Source organism: Atractosteus spatula, chromosome 13 (genome assembly GCF_055471065.1).
Source record: "Atractosteus spatula isolate fAtrSpa1 chromosome 13, fAtrSpa1.hap1, whole genome shotgun sequence".
Classification (NCBI taxonomy): domain Eukaryota; kingdom Metazoa; phylum Chordata; class Actinopteri; order Semionotiformes; family Lepisosteidae; genus Atractosteus; species Atractosteus spatula.
The window spans coordinates 36,564,485-36,579,721 of record NC_142718.1 but is presented as its reverse complement, the minus strand read 5'-3'; the positions used below and the strand labels follow the sequence as shown (position 1 = coordinate 36,579,721).

Here is a 15,237-nt window from a genome sequence, read left to right as displayed (position 1 = left end):
CGCTCCTCAGCCTCTCTCCTTCTCACAGGGGGGTCCCCTCTTCGTCGATGAAGCTGATGTTCTCCGTTTGGGGGTGCTCCCCGCCTGCCCCCCACTCCCGCAGCTCCAGAGGGGGGGGCTTGCTGCTGGACCCCGTGTGGCTGGGGGACCCCGCCTGCCGCGCCCCCTCCCTCTCCCCGGGAGAGTCCCAGGTCCCGGGGCAGGAGGGAGAGGGAGAGGGGTGGGAACAGGGGGTGTAGGGGCAAGGTGAAGGGGCGTAATGTCCGACCCCCCGGTTCCCCGGAGAGCCGGAAAGACACTGTGGGTCACCGGGGCAGGAAGGGGCGTGTGGGGGGGTGACCGGCGGAGAGGAACGGGGTGGCAGCTTGGGGCGGGGGCCTCTCTTCCGGCTCTCGGCTGCGGAGAGGTGCGGCCCCAGGCAAGGGGAGACGGAGGGAGACTGGGAGGGAGAGGACGAGAGGGAGGGGGACAGGGACAGAGACAGCGAGGGCGAGGGAGACGGAGAGACGAGGGGCCACCGGTCTTGGAGGGGGCACGGGGTCTTTGCGCCCTCCTTCCTGGCCCCCGGCTGGGCGGGGGGCTGGCAGGGGCTTCCTGGGAAACAGGCGGATGTCTGGGGCTGGAGGGGGGCTCTCTGGGGGGGGCAGGAGGGGAGCAGACTGCCCAAGAGCCCACCTGCCTCCGCGTCCTCCAGGTGGGGCTCCGAGTGGCTGCCGAGAAGAGAGGCAGGGGCGGTGAGCGAGGAGCTGGCCGGGGGAGGGGCGGGGGGGGCCGGGGGGGAGGTCAGGCGAGCAGGGGAGGGTGGCGGGGGGCTTGTGACAGACGGCGCGCTGGCACTGCTGGGGGGCGGGGTTAAGGTGGGGGTCAGCGAGGGGGGGATGGCTTGGGACCTCAGCAGGAGGGGCCTCAGCAGGCGGGTCATTTCCTGGAGCTCACTGCTCAGCTGAGCCACCTGCTGGGACAGACTGGACATCTAGAGAGAGGGAGGCGAGGGAGAAGCAGGGAAAGAGGGTGAGTTACTGAATTACTGCGCAACTAGTAATCATCATGTATATTATGAGTAGTAGCAGTATTGACTCACCTCCTGACTCAACCTAGTGATGCTGTGTCTGGTCTCGGCTTGCTCTCGGCTTCCTGCAGAGAGACACAGGGAGTGAGAGGGACAGGGGGTGAGAGAGATGAGGAGTGAGAGGGACAGGGAGTGAGAGAGATGAGGAGTGAGAGGGACAGGGGGTGAGAGAGATGAGGAGTGAGAGGGACAGGGGGTGAGAGAGATGAGGAGTGAGAGGGACAGGGAGTGAGAAGGACAGGGAGTGAGAGAGATGAGGAGTGAGAGGGACAGGGAGTGAGAGAGATGAGGAGTGAGAGGGACAGGGGGTGAGAGAGATGAGGAGTGAGAGGGACAGGGAGTGAGAGAGATGAGGAGTGTGAGGGATAGAGAGTAAGAGAGAGAGGGAGTGAGAGGAGGAAGAGGGAGTGAGGTGTGAGACAGAGACACACAGGTGCTCGGCGTGGAGCAGTCCCTCCTTCACTGTGGACTCGTCACGGCGGGGCTGTCTTACCTGGGCTTGGCGTGGGGGGGTTGCTGTGGGTCACACTGGGGCTGGACTCACACCTGGGGGCTGACATGACGCTGGACTCCGTCTCGATCCCATCAACAAACCTGCAGAGAGAGAGAGAGGACGAGACCAAGAGCTCAGAGGAGACAGGAGGGTGGGCAGAGAGACACTACTCCATCCAGTGTGTCCCTGCCTCCCTGCGCCCTGAACCGAGCAGGACAGAGCAATGCCTCTTCTGGACTGGTCCAACGCTCTTGAATCCAGTAAGTGTGCCACATGAAGGCAGCTGTTCTTCAAAAGAAATGAAGCACATAGACGCACACAGATGTCAAGTCCAAGATGAAGATCAGAATCACATGAAGAAACACGCTGCTGTGACTGGGGGGGGTGATGCACTGTTTAGATCAGGTTGTGCAGCAGGCCAGTGCCAGTACGGCTGCTGAAGAGTGTATGTGAGGAGACACTGCTTTACCAAAGCCAGCCGCTAGATGTCAGCAGAGGGGCGTGTTGAAAGCAAGCAGAGAAGGTCTGAGTCAAAGTCAACAAAGAAGAACTGAGAAGAAAGAAACAACTTAAGTTGACTACAATCTACACACCATGCTCTGCTGCCACCGATATCAGCAGATATTCATTTCAAACCAAGGCTGTGGGAGCTGTGTAAATGTTCATTGTATTAGTTCTGTATCAGCTTTCCTTAACAGAAGCAGACAGGAAAGTCAGATTTTTTGTTTCAGTAATGAATTTTTAGCACAGATCAGAGAGGGGTTAATGGCAGAGCACGTGGCCTCTCTAACGACTCTCGCTGTTCCAGGCTCTCAGTAAGACATGCTGGGCTCCTGTACTGCACATCTCTTCCTTCTCGTCTCCAGCCGCTGTGTTGCCATGGACACCCGATCATGTGCTCCGGGGTAACCATAGGAACAGAATGCTGGCATCTCCACCAGCCCCTCTCGCTAGACAGCATGCTGGGAAGGAGGAGGACTGATGAGGGCCTTCAGGCAGAGCTCTCGTATTTTTCCATCTGTTCATCAGTCCTCGTTTACGTCCTGAGGCTGCCTGGCTGTTTTGGCTAGATTAGAGACTGCCTGGTCCACAGGCATCTTCAATCTGGGACTAAATACCGGATCAGCTCTGACGGAGTGACAAATAAATTGTTTCTTAGTAGGACTGGAAATCAGACCACACTCTTCCTCTTCAGGAACCTCCCAGGAGTCTCCTGGAGATAGTGTGGGCTGACTGTCCTGATTCCCAGACAGAACAAACCAGGAGCAATTGAAATGATCAGACCTGGGACAGACAGTATATTAAACTTGTCCAAACAAGCACCCAATTTATTCTATTAGAGATTAAGAAAGGAGCTTGTCGTGCTGGTTCGGGTCTGTGGATATGTCCTACATGTCCTGTTTTGGATTTGCTTAGTATTATATTAGTTCTGGGCTGGATTGGTATTCCATGCTGTGCTGTTCTGCATTGAGATAGTTTGGATTTCTGTGTTATTCCAGGCTGTGGTGATTTTCTAAACTAGATTAATATTCTACATAGTGCTGATCTTCTAGATTGTGATGCTGGTTTTGACACACTAAGAGACACGCGCACATTCAGAGACACATGCACATTCAGAGACATACGCACACTCAGAGACGCACGCACATTCAGAGACATACACACACTCAGAGACGCACATTCAGAGACACTAACACGCACATTCAGAGACACACACACAGAGACGCGCTCACACACTCAGAGACACGCGCACACACTCAGAGACACGTGCACGCACGCACACTCAGTGACACAAGCGCACACTCAGAGACACGCAGTGTTATTTCTGCTGTGTTATTCCAGATGGTCTGATGTTCTAGACTGGATTGTTCCAGACTGGTGTGCATGGTGCGTTACTCCAGACTGTGGGTGCGTCCGGGCCCTACCTGGGGAGCTCTGGGGGGGCGCTGAAGCTGACGAGGGGGATCTGCAGGGTGGTGGGCCTGCTGTCGGCGGGGGGGCGGAAGGGTCGAGGGGCGAGGAGTGGGGAGCGCAGGGGTGAGTTGAGACCCCTGGACAGGCGGAGGGGTGATCGTGGAATAGAGGACAGGTGTGACTGCTCATCTTCATCTCCCTCTTCATCCTCCCTGATGGAGGGCAGTTTCTTCACCAGACCCCCATTACTCTCCCAGTCCAGCTGGAACAGAGGGAGACAAGGGAGAGTGAATGTGACAATGTGACAATGTGACAGTCGGTCACTATCTTCTATCATTATTGCTTTGCAACCCTGTAAGTGACCAGTCATGCCAATAGAGCTCGTTGAATTTGATCTTGAAAGAAAGAGGAGGAGAGCGAGACTAGGCACTTACACAGCTGGCTGCTGTCAGAACAGAGCCCTGCTTCTGTGGCCAGCCAGTGTGTCTGAGGTGTGAGTGGGCCTGCAGGTCCAGGTTAGTGTGAGTACATAGCTGGGGCACAAGAAACTGTAGTGCACGGCAGTAAACATTGATGGTTCCCAGTGGTTACTCCTACCTAGGCAGTAACTGCTCTCCAAAAAGACGTTTTTGATGCAGGATGCCATAGCAGCAGAATTGACTGACTTTGCCCGTTTTACCAAGTTTCTGCTGCATCTCCGAGTGCTCATCATAGAGGTACAGAACACAGAGAACCACCGGGGGGCAGCACATCGCCGAGCTTCATCCTGCGCCGCCCTCATCTCCCTGTCTCTCACTGTCTCCTCCCATCTTTGTCTTCCTCCTGAGCTTTCCCAGAGGAGGGAGTCTCTTTGTTTAATCTCTCTTCTCTTCCAGACAGCATGACCTCCCTCCTCTTTCCCGAGTCAAAATCAATCCCCAAGGAAGGCTCTGTATCCAGGCTCGGCCCTGCGGGGCAAGGCAGCCTCCTAACATCAGTATAATCAAGTCATGGCAGAAAGTCTCTCGGCCTTTCCCACTCTGTCGTTTCCTCCCTGGTAAACCTCTCTCTCCCCTCCCTTTCCTGCCCTCTCCTTCCCTCCTTCCTCTCAGGGTTAAAAAGAAATTCAGAACTGCTCTGCTCCTCCTCTCTCTGCTCTCCCTGTCAGATTCTGCCTCTGCCCTGCCCCCCCGTGTCGCGCTGCCTCTCTGGGGGTCTCCCCCGTCGGCCACGGCTTATTTTTAGCTCTCGTGTCTAATCTTAGTAACGGAGAGCAGGCGGAGCTGCCGGGCAGCATGGTGCTGGGCACCGTGAGTGTGTGTGCGCTGCACGTGCTCGTGTCTTTGCCTTTTCTGAGCACTTATTGTTGAACCTGTGCTCGTGCGAATGTGTGAAAACGCACGTTTCTTCCTGTGCACGACTGAGTGTGCTCGTGCCCTGTGTGACCATGCTGTGCGATTGTGTGTGTCTGCCCTCGGTGTCCAGTTGACAGCTGAGCACGAGCTGCTCCTGAACACTATCTACTGCAGGACTGCAGACCTCTGTGGATTAGCATGTTTCAGCTGAGTATGAGCTGCTCCTGAACACTATCTACAGCAGGACTGCAGACCTCTGTGTATTGACACTATGTTTCATGCTCAGATGAAACATAGTGTCACAGTACAGCTCTGTGGATTAACATGTTTCAGCTGAGTACGAACTGCTCCTGAACACTACCGCAGGGCTGCACACCTCTGTTGATAAGCATGTTTCAGCTCAGCACGTGGAGCTCCTGAACACTATCTCAGGGCTGAACACCTCTGTGGATGAACAGCATGTCTTTGCATCTTGCTGCTGGTGTCCAGTCTGCAGCGCAGTAGGGGTGCTGCAGTCAGGCTCAGGAGTAAAAGTCACTCACCTGCTGGCAGGAAAAACCAAGCGTTTTGGGGAGCACAGGGCTTGCAAGATATTTTTGGGGGGACAATAAGTTCAGGTTTTTCTAATCAACTGCCACAAATCTCTTTAGTCTTGACCAGAGGAGACTACGTGGGGCACCAATTCGAGTATTTGGGGTCCTCAAAGACACTGAGGAGGCCCTCCCAGCAGACCTCTGCAGAGTGAACAGTGAAACACAAACCAGGGGGCACAGGAGGAAGCCACGGAGAAGGGCAATTAAAGCCGACAACAGGAGGCACTTCTTTACACAAAGGGTTGTGGATTTGGGACAAGCTACCCAGCCATTTTGTTGAAGCCGATGCTCTGGCTAGGACCCTCAGCCATCAGATCAGATCAGATCCTCTCGTTTGCAACCTTTCTGAAAACGTGTGCTTTTGAAGCCATGCCTCTTCATTCCTGTTCATGCAGTCTGTGTGCTGCCCCTGTGCTGTGCTGACACACTGCTGGTGTTGGCCAGTGGAGGATGTCCCCCCTCCCTGGGCTGTGTGGATCTATTTTTATCTCCCAGATCCAATCTTAGTAACACAGCAGGCAGGGCTGCCGGGAGACACTGAGAGCGCAGTAGTGCCTCCCCTCCCCCCCGAGCTATTCCTGGCAGCACCAAGCGCAAGGAGCAGCCACACAGGGATATTTCTGTGTGTGTGTGCGTGCCTGTCTCTCTGTGTGTGCATGCCTGTCTCTGAATGTGTGTGTGTCTGTGTGGGCATGCCTGTCTCTCAATGTGTGTGTCTGTGTGTGCATGCCTGTCTCTCAATGTGTGTGTGTCTCTGTGTGTGCATGCCTCAGTAAGTGTGTGCATGTCTGTCTCTGAATCTGTGTGTGTGTGTGTGTGTGTGTGTGTGAGTGTGTGGATGCCTGTCTCTGAATGTATGTGTGTGTCTGTGTGTGCATGCCTGTCTCTCAATGTGTGTGTGTGTCTGTGTGTGCATGCCTGTCTCTCAATGTGTGTGTGTCTCGTGTGTGCATGCCTGTCTGATTGTGTGCAAGTGCGATTTGCTCTGTACTGTAAGCTGTTCAGTTGTATGACTGTCGTTGCTGGTATTGCACATGCTCTTAAAACCCTTGATGTATCCATGGCTCTCAGACACCCCCTTTGATTTCTTAACAGTTTTTAGTATTGTCTGAAAATGCAGGCATGCAACACGCAGGTGTGTGTGCAGTGTGTGAGCAGCCGGCTGTGGGTGTTCTGTGTGAGGCTGAACTCACGTCGAGCCCGCTGCCCTCCCGGAGGTTGTAGGTCAGGTCGTGCTGGATCTCAGTCACGAAGCGGTGGGCATATTCGGGGTACAGCCGCAGCACCTCACGCAGCCCCTTCAGGCTGATGTACTGCAGGTCACAGTAGGTCAGTGCCTTCACATTGGCGTTTGTCTTGATCACCTGCTCCTTGGTCAACGAGTCCGAGCCAATAAGGTCTCCTTTTCCTGCAACACGGAGAGAGAGAATCAAAAATCAACAGAGAGCTGCTTATCTCACTGAAGTGTCTCAACTGACAACAATTCAGAAATAAAATTACTAGTCTGCACCGCCTCAGCTCTAACCACTAGCCCACACTGCCTCCCCCTCTCTCTCTCCCAGTGCCTCAGCTCTAACCACTAGCCCACACTGCCTCCCTCTCTCTCTCCCAGTGCCTCAGCTCTAACCACTAGCCCACACGGCCTCCCTCTCTCTCTCCCAGTGCCTCAGCTCTAACCACTAGCCCACACTGCCCCCTCTCTCTCTCCCAGTGCCTCAGCTCTAACCACTAGCCCACACTGCCTCCCTCTCTCTCTCTCCCAGTGCCTCAGCTCTAACCACTAGCCCACACTGCCTCCCTCTCTCCCAGTACTTCTGCACTAGCTCCTAATGCACACGCTCTCACCTCCTGTCTGTCTGTCAGTATCTCAGCTCTAACTCACATGCCCGGGTGGCTTTCTCCTTCAGTGCGGACACACTTCAGAGAGTCTTTCAGATCCCTTTCACGGCACCTCTCCCTCCCTCTCTGCATGTTAACACAGATCGTTCCTTCACCAGGGCCCCTCTCACAGGGCTGCCAGCTTCCCGCAGAGCTTTCATCTCTAATTCATCACAGCTCTGATAGAGGCGGTGTGGGCACAGCGCGTCCCCACAGACAGCCTCTTTGAGCACAAGGGCAGAGGAGGACCGGGCACTCGCTGTGCTCTGTGCACGGAGCTCCTAAAGCCCTGCATCCAGCCCGCGGCTGAAAACGGCTCCCAGCCATCTCATTATTTAATCTTTCTATTGCTTCCATTTTCCCCTTGTTTTCTTCCATCCCTTTCAGAGTTCAACATCTATTTAATACACTGCCAGAACGCGTTATCTGTGCCTCTCTACTCGTCTGACTTCTGCATCTCCGGGAAGACTGGGTGTCCCTGTGTCAGTCTGTGCGCGCATCTGTGAGCACCAACCGGGGGCAGCACGCAGCTCTGTGGCTCGGGTGCTCAGTAGGTGCTGGGAAGGCAGTGAGGTCCCTCCGGCCCTCTCCTGTCTCCAGCCCTCCACGGTAATCCAGCTGAACCATGAAAGATGTGGCACAAAAGAAGTGGAGGTTTGCCTCAGCATGTAGAAAGGTATTAATAATCCATACCGTATTAATAATGTATTGACAGTGAATTATTAATGCCGATCGATTCAGTGGTCAGGGTTTTTCATGCAGTTGGTTGGCTAGGCTGGGGCTGTGGGCTCCATACAAACTAGAGAAACAGGTCTCTGCTGATGCTGTGTTGTTGTGTGTAGAGTTACTAATGATCTACTAAGAACTCAGCCTAACAGACACAGCTGGCAGTTTTACACACTTAAACATGAGCATGCAACAGTGCGCTCATACTAATACACACATACAAACTCATTCATATACACAAACACAAGCATGCATGCACATGCACACACATGTAAACTCACACAGGCCTAAACAAACACGCACACACACACGCGCGCGCGCAGAAACAGCTCTAACTCAATCAAGGAGAGGGGGAGATGAAATCAGCCGTTTGTACTGCTGTCGGCAGTGATGACAGCCCTTTTCTGCTGCAGGTCTTTCAGCTGACAATGAGTGAGAGAGGAAGAGACAGGCAGGATTTATAATTTATACACAACTTCGTTTCTGCTCTGCCGCAGTTCAGCAAACAAACCAAGATATGTCAAGATAAACACTCCGGCTGAGGGGGCTGCAGAACGCAAAGCCCTTTTTACCATATTGCATTTAATTAGATGGCTTCAATTAATGAATTTCAAAGGAGGCATGGAGAATTAGGGGGTATTCTAGAGGGTGACCTTTTGGACTTAATGAAACAGCAGCACAAAGCACTGCAAATAATAAACTAACAGACAGAGAGCCAATAACTGGTGCCTGTGGAGTCTTGCATCGAACCTTTCCAGGGTCGGGAAGCTGAGATACAATCATGGGGTGGAATACAGATGAATCTAATTGGTACAGAGCACCGGCGCACCTGCGGGTCTGCAGCGCGCCTGGTCTTTTCTCTCCCTGACTCTATTCCAGCCTCGACATGTTACAGCCCTGCTTCTACACCCTGATTCTCGCCTGCGCCTGTCTCACCACACCACGCCGCTCCTGCCCGCATTCTGCCCCTCGTCTCCTTGCGCACCAGCCTGCCCTGCCACCCCCCTGCCTTCTCCCTCAGCCCCAGCCCGTTCCTGGCCTTGTCCCTCAGGGGAGGAGAGGACTGCCCTCTCAGCGCCAGCTGCAGACTCAGTGCCTCTGACCTCTCAGCTGCCTCCTTCAAGAAGCTCAACATTCCTGATTCTCAGGCTGGCACTGTCACCTGCCCACTCAAGCACCGGCCACATGCCGGCTTCGTCTCCATTACTTCTCAAATCCCGGGACTCTCCTGGTTTGAGCCTGCCTCTTTGTTGTCTTGTCACTATATTTTCACCTTACCTTACTGCACACACACAATTGCTCCTCGGATTCACACTTCATATTCGTATACTGTACATTTAGACTTCAATGCATTTGCACACTGAGCAACTCATTAATAATCCTGTCAGTGATGGAACCCTCCTGGTGCTGAGCCTGTTTCCCTCAAAGACAGAGTCAGCCCAGAGAGATGTGGTACAAGCACAGGCGGTGCAGTGCGTCATGCAGGGCCTGACACAGACGCTCAAGCACGAGGCCGATGTGTCTACTGCTGGCGTAGGAAGTGTCGGCAGACAGTGGAATCATTTTGTCACATTTCAAAGCTGCGCTTTTTGTAAAAAGGCAGAAAACATTAAAAAAAAGGAAATGAAAAACACAAAAGAGCAAAATATCTATAGATCTAGAGAATGGCTTATATTAACAAACATCTGAGAGAAAAGGAAGGGCGATGTTGAAACTGCCTGGGGGTCTTGAATCCGACGGAGCTCAAAAGCACCAGAGTGGCAGATCTGTCAGCCTGTTGCAGGGGCTGCCAGCAGCTCAGAGACAGTCTGGAGATCGACTGCTGTCCAGGGTGCTGAACAATGGTGCTGATTTCATTGCTGCGCTCCCAGCGCGCTACACAAGCACTGTGCACCAGTCCCACTGTGCACATCGATTCAACCTCCTTTGTCTCGCACTCATTTTCTGCCTTCTCACACAGGAACCCTCCACAGTCCGTACATTCTTAAACATTTGGAAAAAAAAACGGTTTGTTCTGTCAGACCATATCTACACGTACAGTAGATTAGTTGCAATCAATTGGATGCAAAACAGAACGCAAATCCAGACTGGATGAACTGAGAACCTAAACCTGCTTTCCTGGAAGGAAGCCTGGGTCGGCTTCGCTGTGGTCAGTGTGTGTGTGACAGAGCTCTGGTTCCATTGCACCCCCAGCACAGGGAGGGGCTCTTTCTGAAGACACTCTCCCACTCCGGCCACCTTCCTCGTGCTGTTCTTCCCTTTACTGGAGCAGAGGTGGAGACAGCACGAGGGCTCCAAGGCTGAGAACAGTCCCCTTCCTCCCTCCCTCACACACACACACACACACACCTCCTTTCCGGCCCCCTGGCCGCCCCCCCGAGTCACACTTAGTCACCGCATCTCTCACAGCAATGAGTCTCAATCTAGGAGCTCATGCCTCACGTCTGGCTGGGCGTGAACGCTTGGGGCCATGTTGAGCACTCTGGTAAAAAGGCAGCAGATTGATCTTGGAGCCCCCAGCCCGGAGCGCCGTGTGGGGGGGGGGAGGAGACTGCAATCACTGCAGCCGTGGCAGCTCGTAACTCTTCGCTGGAGAGACGAGGGGAGTGTGACAGCTCTCCACTCCCTCCAGTCCCCGCAGATAGATCAAACAACCTTGTTTTTCTGCAATGCTGACTCGTGGCTGCCTGTCTGGACCGAGGGGCTGCGAGAAAAAGGACAAGATGATGCTGCTGCTGACAGAAGACGGGTTTTGTTGCACAGACAGGAGCTTCTCAGAGGGTTGTAGGCACCGTGCATCGGTTTCTGCCCACTTCTCTGATGTGTGGCCCACCTGGCGCGAGGGCACGATTGCCCTGCCCTCCCAGGCTGCGCTGCGTGATCTGCATGTCTTGGTGCACATATCAGGAATGTGTGTGTGTGTGTGTGTGTGTGTGTGTGTGTGTGTGTGTGTGTGTGTGTCAGGGGGTTGAGGTGGCCCTCATCCTAAAGACAACAAGCTTGCAGTCCCAGCCCCCCGCCCTGCCTGGAGCTGTCTCACCAGAGCCGGCCCCTGTTCGTGTACCATGTAATTATACCTGACTGTCTCTGTCTGTTCTTTATCGAGCCTGTTGCCACTCTCCCAGCTCCCTATTTGCCTTGTTCCTTATTTACCGCAGTGGTGGTGGCAGTGCGAAGTGGGTAATGACGAGCAGATGTGCCCGCGGGGCCAGGCCTCCCGCCCGGCACGCGCTGGGGTCCGAGCGCGAGTGTCAGGGGGGCGGAGCACGCCGCCCTGGTGCCCAGACTCTCAGTCACACAGGACGCTGGCCAGGCTGGGCAGACAAGCAATCCCAGGGGTGGCAATTGAGGGCAGGAAAATACTCTTTTCACTGAACAGCTCTAACGTCAATGCACAAAAGACCTGATTTTCCAATACTGGCAAACGCGCCTTGCATATTTTGTGACGGCTATTATTTTTTAAAGATTTTCCAAATAGTGGCTCTCAATAATTGCAGTCATTTTGAGAGTACGCTTACGTCAGCAGCATCCCTATTCCAGGTTTTTTTGAGAAAGGCTTATTGAATATTTCGGTGAACATACAGATTCATTTTCTTGTCCTTAATCATCAACAAATTATTCTCTGACAGGGTCAGAGGCGACTGGTGCCGCCAACCCTAAATAAGCTGGGAGTGACCTCTGAAGGACAGGGGTCACGTTCTGAAGAGAGCGGACTGTTCCATTTGCTCCCGGGAGGAGGGGGGGGGGGGGGGGGGTGGGTGGGTTCACTTTGCACATCCCTTACTGCCACAGCAAAGACTGCTGAGCTTCTATACCAGTGCTTTCCCCCATCCTCCACGAGCAAAGTTCATTTGCAATGAAAAATATTATCTAGCCAAAACTAAATGGGCTTTACAGCAGTCCTGTGCTGCCTCCCCAGGATGCAATCAGTGGGCCGGTCTCACTCTCCTGGTGCGGCCCCGGTGCAGAGACAGCACGCAAAAATGTTCGCCCAGTGGATCCAGTACCTAGGATGGCCAGCACGGTGTTGTCCTTCAGCACCTCCATGGACCCCGAGCACACGAAGTAGATGGCCTGCAGCGCGTCGCCCTGCCGGATGAGGAACTCCCCCGGCGCGCAGAAGGAGGTCTTGATGATGAGCGAGAGGGAGCGCAGGCACCCCCTGCTGGCCGACTCGAACAGCGGCAGCTGCAGCAGCTCCTTGTTCAGGTGCATGGCGATGTCCGCGCGCAGCTCGTCCGGGAAGTCCTTCAGGAGCTGGAGGCGGGGAGCGGACGGGGACAGGGACAGGGACAGGAAAGGAAAAAGCGACATGGCAGCGCAGGCAGGCGGGCAGGCAGGTGATGGAGGTTAGGCTAGGGTTAGAAGGACACCAGTTTCTGCAGAAGAGGAAGCAGCTGCATGGTTAGGATTAACATTTAACCTGCTCACGTCTGCTTTTTTCCAAGAGATTCCTGTTTAATGGTCAATTCTTTATCTCTCCTTCGCAGCGGTACGACTAAAACGGACCAACAACAAGGAAAACAGCTCAGCAGTGGTTCAGGAGGTAAGAGAGTGGTTTCACAGCGGGGCTGCAGAGGGGATGACAGATTTCCTGAGCCTGTTACTGTTACACCTGGGGCCACAGAGGCATCTCCCGGATGAGAGCAGTGTGAATTCACAGTGGAGGGAGTGAGTCATTAGACCGTCCGACCTGTCTGAAGGATGACTCTCGGGGTCACTGTAAGGTGAGTTGCAGGGCCTGGGGTTGAGTGATAGTTTTAACTATAGACATAGTGTTAGGACTAACAATAGGATTAAAGCAAGGGGTAAGACGAGGGCTGATGGGAGGTCTACAGCACAGCAAAGGTTAGGAATAGGCCTAGGGTTAGATTTAAGGTCAGAGTTGCAGCACAGCTTTCCAGATTTAGGCTAGGGATTGAATTAGGATTTGACAATACTTCTGGATCTGGGTGTAGAGCTGGGATTAGGTTTAGGGTTACATCTGGAGTTAGGTGTAGGGCTGACTCCCAGGGGTTAAGGGAAGGCTGGCACTAGGGTTAGGGTTACAATTGATCAAGAGCTGGGATTAACGTGAGCACTGGGGTGTGGGCTCAAGGCACACAGGTGCTCCCGGGTCGCTCCCTCACCTCGTTGACATCGATGCCGTTGTTGACGGACCAGGTGGTCTGGAAGCACTCCAGCATGCGCTGCTCCAGGGCCTTGGGGAGCCGGTGCACGCGGATAAAGTCCTTCAGGTCCTTGGTGCGCGTGTGGTACAGCGAGCGGCGCGAGTACATGCGCTGGATGATCGCTGTCACGTTACCGAACACCACAGCGTGCATCAGGGCTGGGCGGGGGAGAGAGAGAGGGGAGGGAGTGTGAGTGTGAGACAGACAGAGAGAGGGGAGGCAGTCTGGACACACAGGTAGGAGCTGGGAGGGCAGTAGGAGGTCAGGAGAGGGACAGGGGAGGGAAGGGGTGATTTGGATACCACAGAAGGGTATTTGGGAGGCACTTTTCCACCCCCTCTTCCACGTCTGAAGCTTGACAGAACTCCAGGCTGTGTGAGTCTAAGTGCTGGCGAGCCTGCTGATCGTGTTCAAGAGGACTGTAGCTGTGCGTGTGTGAGTCGCCGCGTGTGAGGACAATTCCAGACGTGTTCTGATATGTCGCTGCAAACCCTCCCACTCTCCACCCCCCCACAAACGGCAGCATCTTCAGTTCTCCTTACAGAGTGGCCCCTGCCCAGTGCAGCGTGCCCCTGGGCTGCGCAGTGCACTGGCCAGCGGGAGGCCCTTCTGCTGGACCCCTCAGACTTCACCTGTGGATCTGCCCCCCAGCTGGTGCTGCCATTCAGCTCCCAGACTGTTTCCATGGCTACACGAGAGTTGCTAAAATTAAAATAAAGCATCTGAATAATAATAATAATAATTAGGAGGGAAAGAAAAAAACCTCCAAATGTACAGACACGATCCTCTCTCTTCCCCAGCTGACACGTTTGCTCTCCGTGTGGGTTCCAGTGACAGCTGCTCCTCTGGGTGCTGGGGTCGCAGCTCCAGGCTGAAATCTGTCTGCGGCTCACAAACAACGGCAATGAGCTCCCAGTTGCCTGGGATGGAGTCAGCCTGCCCTGCCTCTTGTGAGCTGGATCAGGCCAAGAGATCGGGCCAAGGGATAGCCTTCCTGGGCTTTCCATGCTGGCCCAGGAAGGCCGGCAATGGCAGAGTAGAGGAGGGCAGGAGGGAGGGGAGTGACCTGTGTAGGAGTCTGCAGCTCTGCTTCAGGAGTCGTATCAGCTTCAGCACTGTCGCTCATCCACAGTGCACAATTTCCACAGCGCAGCTGTGTGAGTGGCAATGCACTGTGCACAAGGCATATTCTCTGTTGCCTCTGCCTGTTCGGAACCCCGCCTGTCACACTAACAACTATGCAGTGCCTAAACACAGCAACAGCTGGGGGTTGTAGCTGCTCGGCTGCAGTTAGCAGCAGTGATGAAGCACGACAGGGCTGCTCCTGCCCTGTGACGGATTACATCATGATGTGGTCACTCAGCGCCAAGCCGGCACCACCGCACTGCGTGTCACTCAACTGTGCCTGTGGCTGGACATCCTTCCATCACTCGATCCATGCTGAAACACCTTCAAATGACAGGAGAGCTGAGCGCTCAGAGCAGGGCGTATCGTGTGTCAATCACCAAAACCTGGAGGAGAGCCCAGTTCTTGTGCTGCCGTGTCCAGCCAGAGTAAAGTGGGCGCAGACAGCTGGTCTGAGGGTGAGGAGAGCGAGCAGTGCTGTCTGCTGCTGAGGCGGAGCGGGCAAGGAGAGACAGTCTCCTAGAGCTCAGTCTGCAGGCTTCACACCACCCAATAAAGGTACGCTGGGAAACAGCCTGTTATCCACATTGAAGAAGCTCAGTAGGCAGCTGCGTCAGCATGCATAGGCTGCAAAGGAACAGGTGAAGGTTTATTCCACACTGAAAGGAGAAGAAAAGAGAACGACACCTGAAGAAGGCTCCAGAGCCAAAACGTTGTGTCTCTTTTCTTTTCCTTTCAGCGTGGAATAAACCTTCACCTGTTCCTTTACAGCCTCTGTCATTATTACGGGTGCAGCTGGCGTCAATTAACCCTCATTATCCAATTTCCATTCCACACCTCTTTCTTCACTAGTTAAACCCTCCGTTCACTCCCAGTCACCACTCGGTATTAGGAATCTGTCCGCCTCCTGAGCTCGCATCTTTGTTTGCCTTTG

At 54.2% G+C, this 15,237-nt stretch overlaps 1 protein-coding gene across 1 annotated transcript in view; it reads right to left on the bottom strand.

Moving 5' to 3' along the window:
* The window catches only part of kcnh3 (potassium voltage-gated channel, subfamily H (eag-related), member 3), a 69,288-nt gene continuing 54,051 nt past the window's right edge, over positions 1-15,237 (bottom strand). The window contains exons 9-15 of the mRNA XM_088930504.1: positions 13,137-13,336; positions 12,015-12,264; positions 6,597-6,811; positions 3,488-3,738; positions 1,563-1,663; positions 1,082-1,134; positions 1-973 (exon numbers count right to left, since the gene is read on the bottom strand). Of these exons, the coding sequence (XP_088786630.1) occupies positions 23-973; positions 1,082-1,134; positions 1,563-1,663; positions 3,488-3,738; positions 6,597-6,811; positions 12,015-12,264; positions 13,137-13,336 (2,021 nt within the window). The 3' untranslated portion in view covers positions 1-22. The remainder of the gene's footprint in view (positions 974-1,081; positions 1,135-1,562; positions 1,664-3,487; positions 3,739-6,596; positions 6,812-12,014; positions 12,265-13,136; positions 13,337-15,237) is intronic.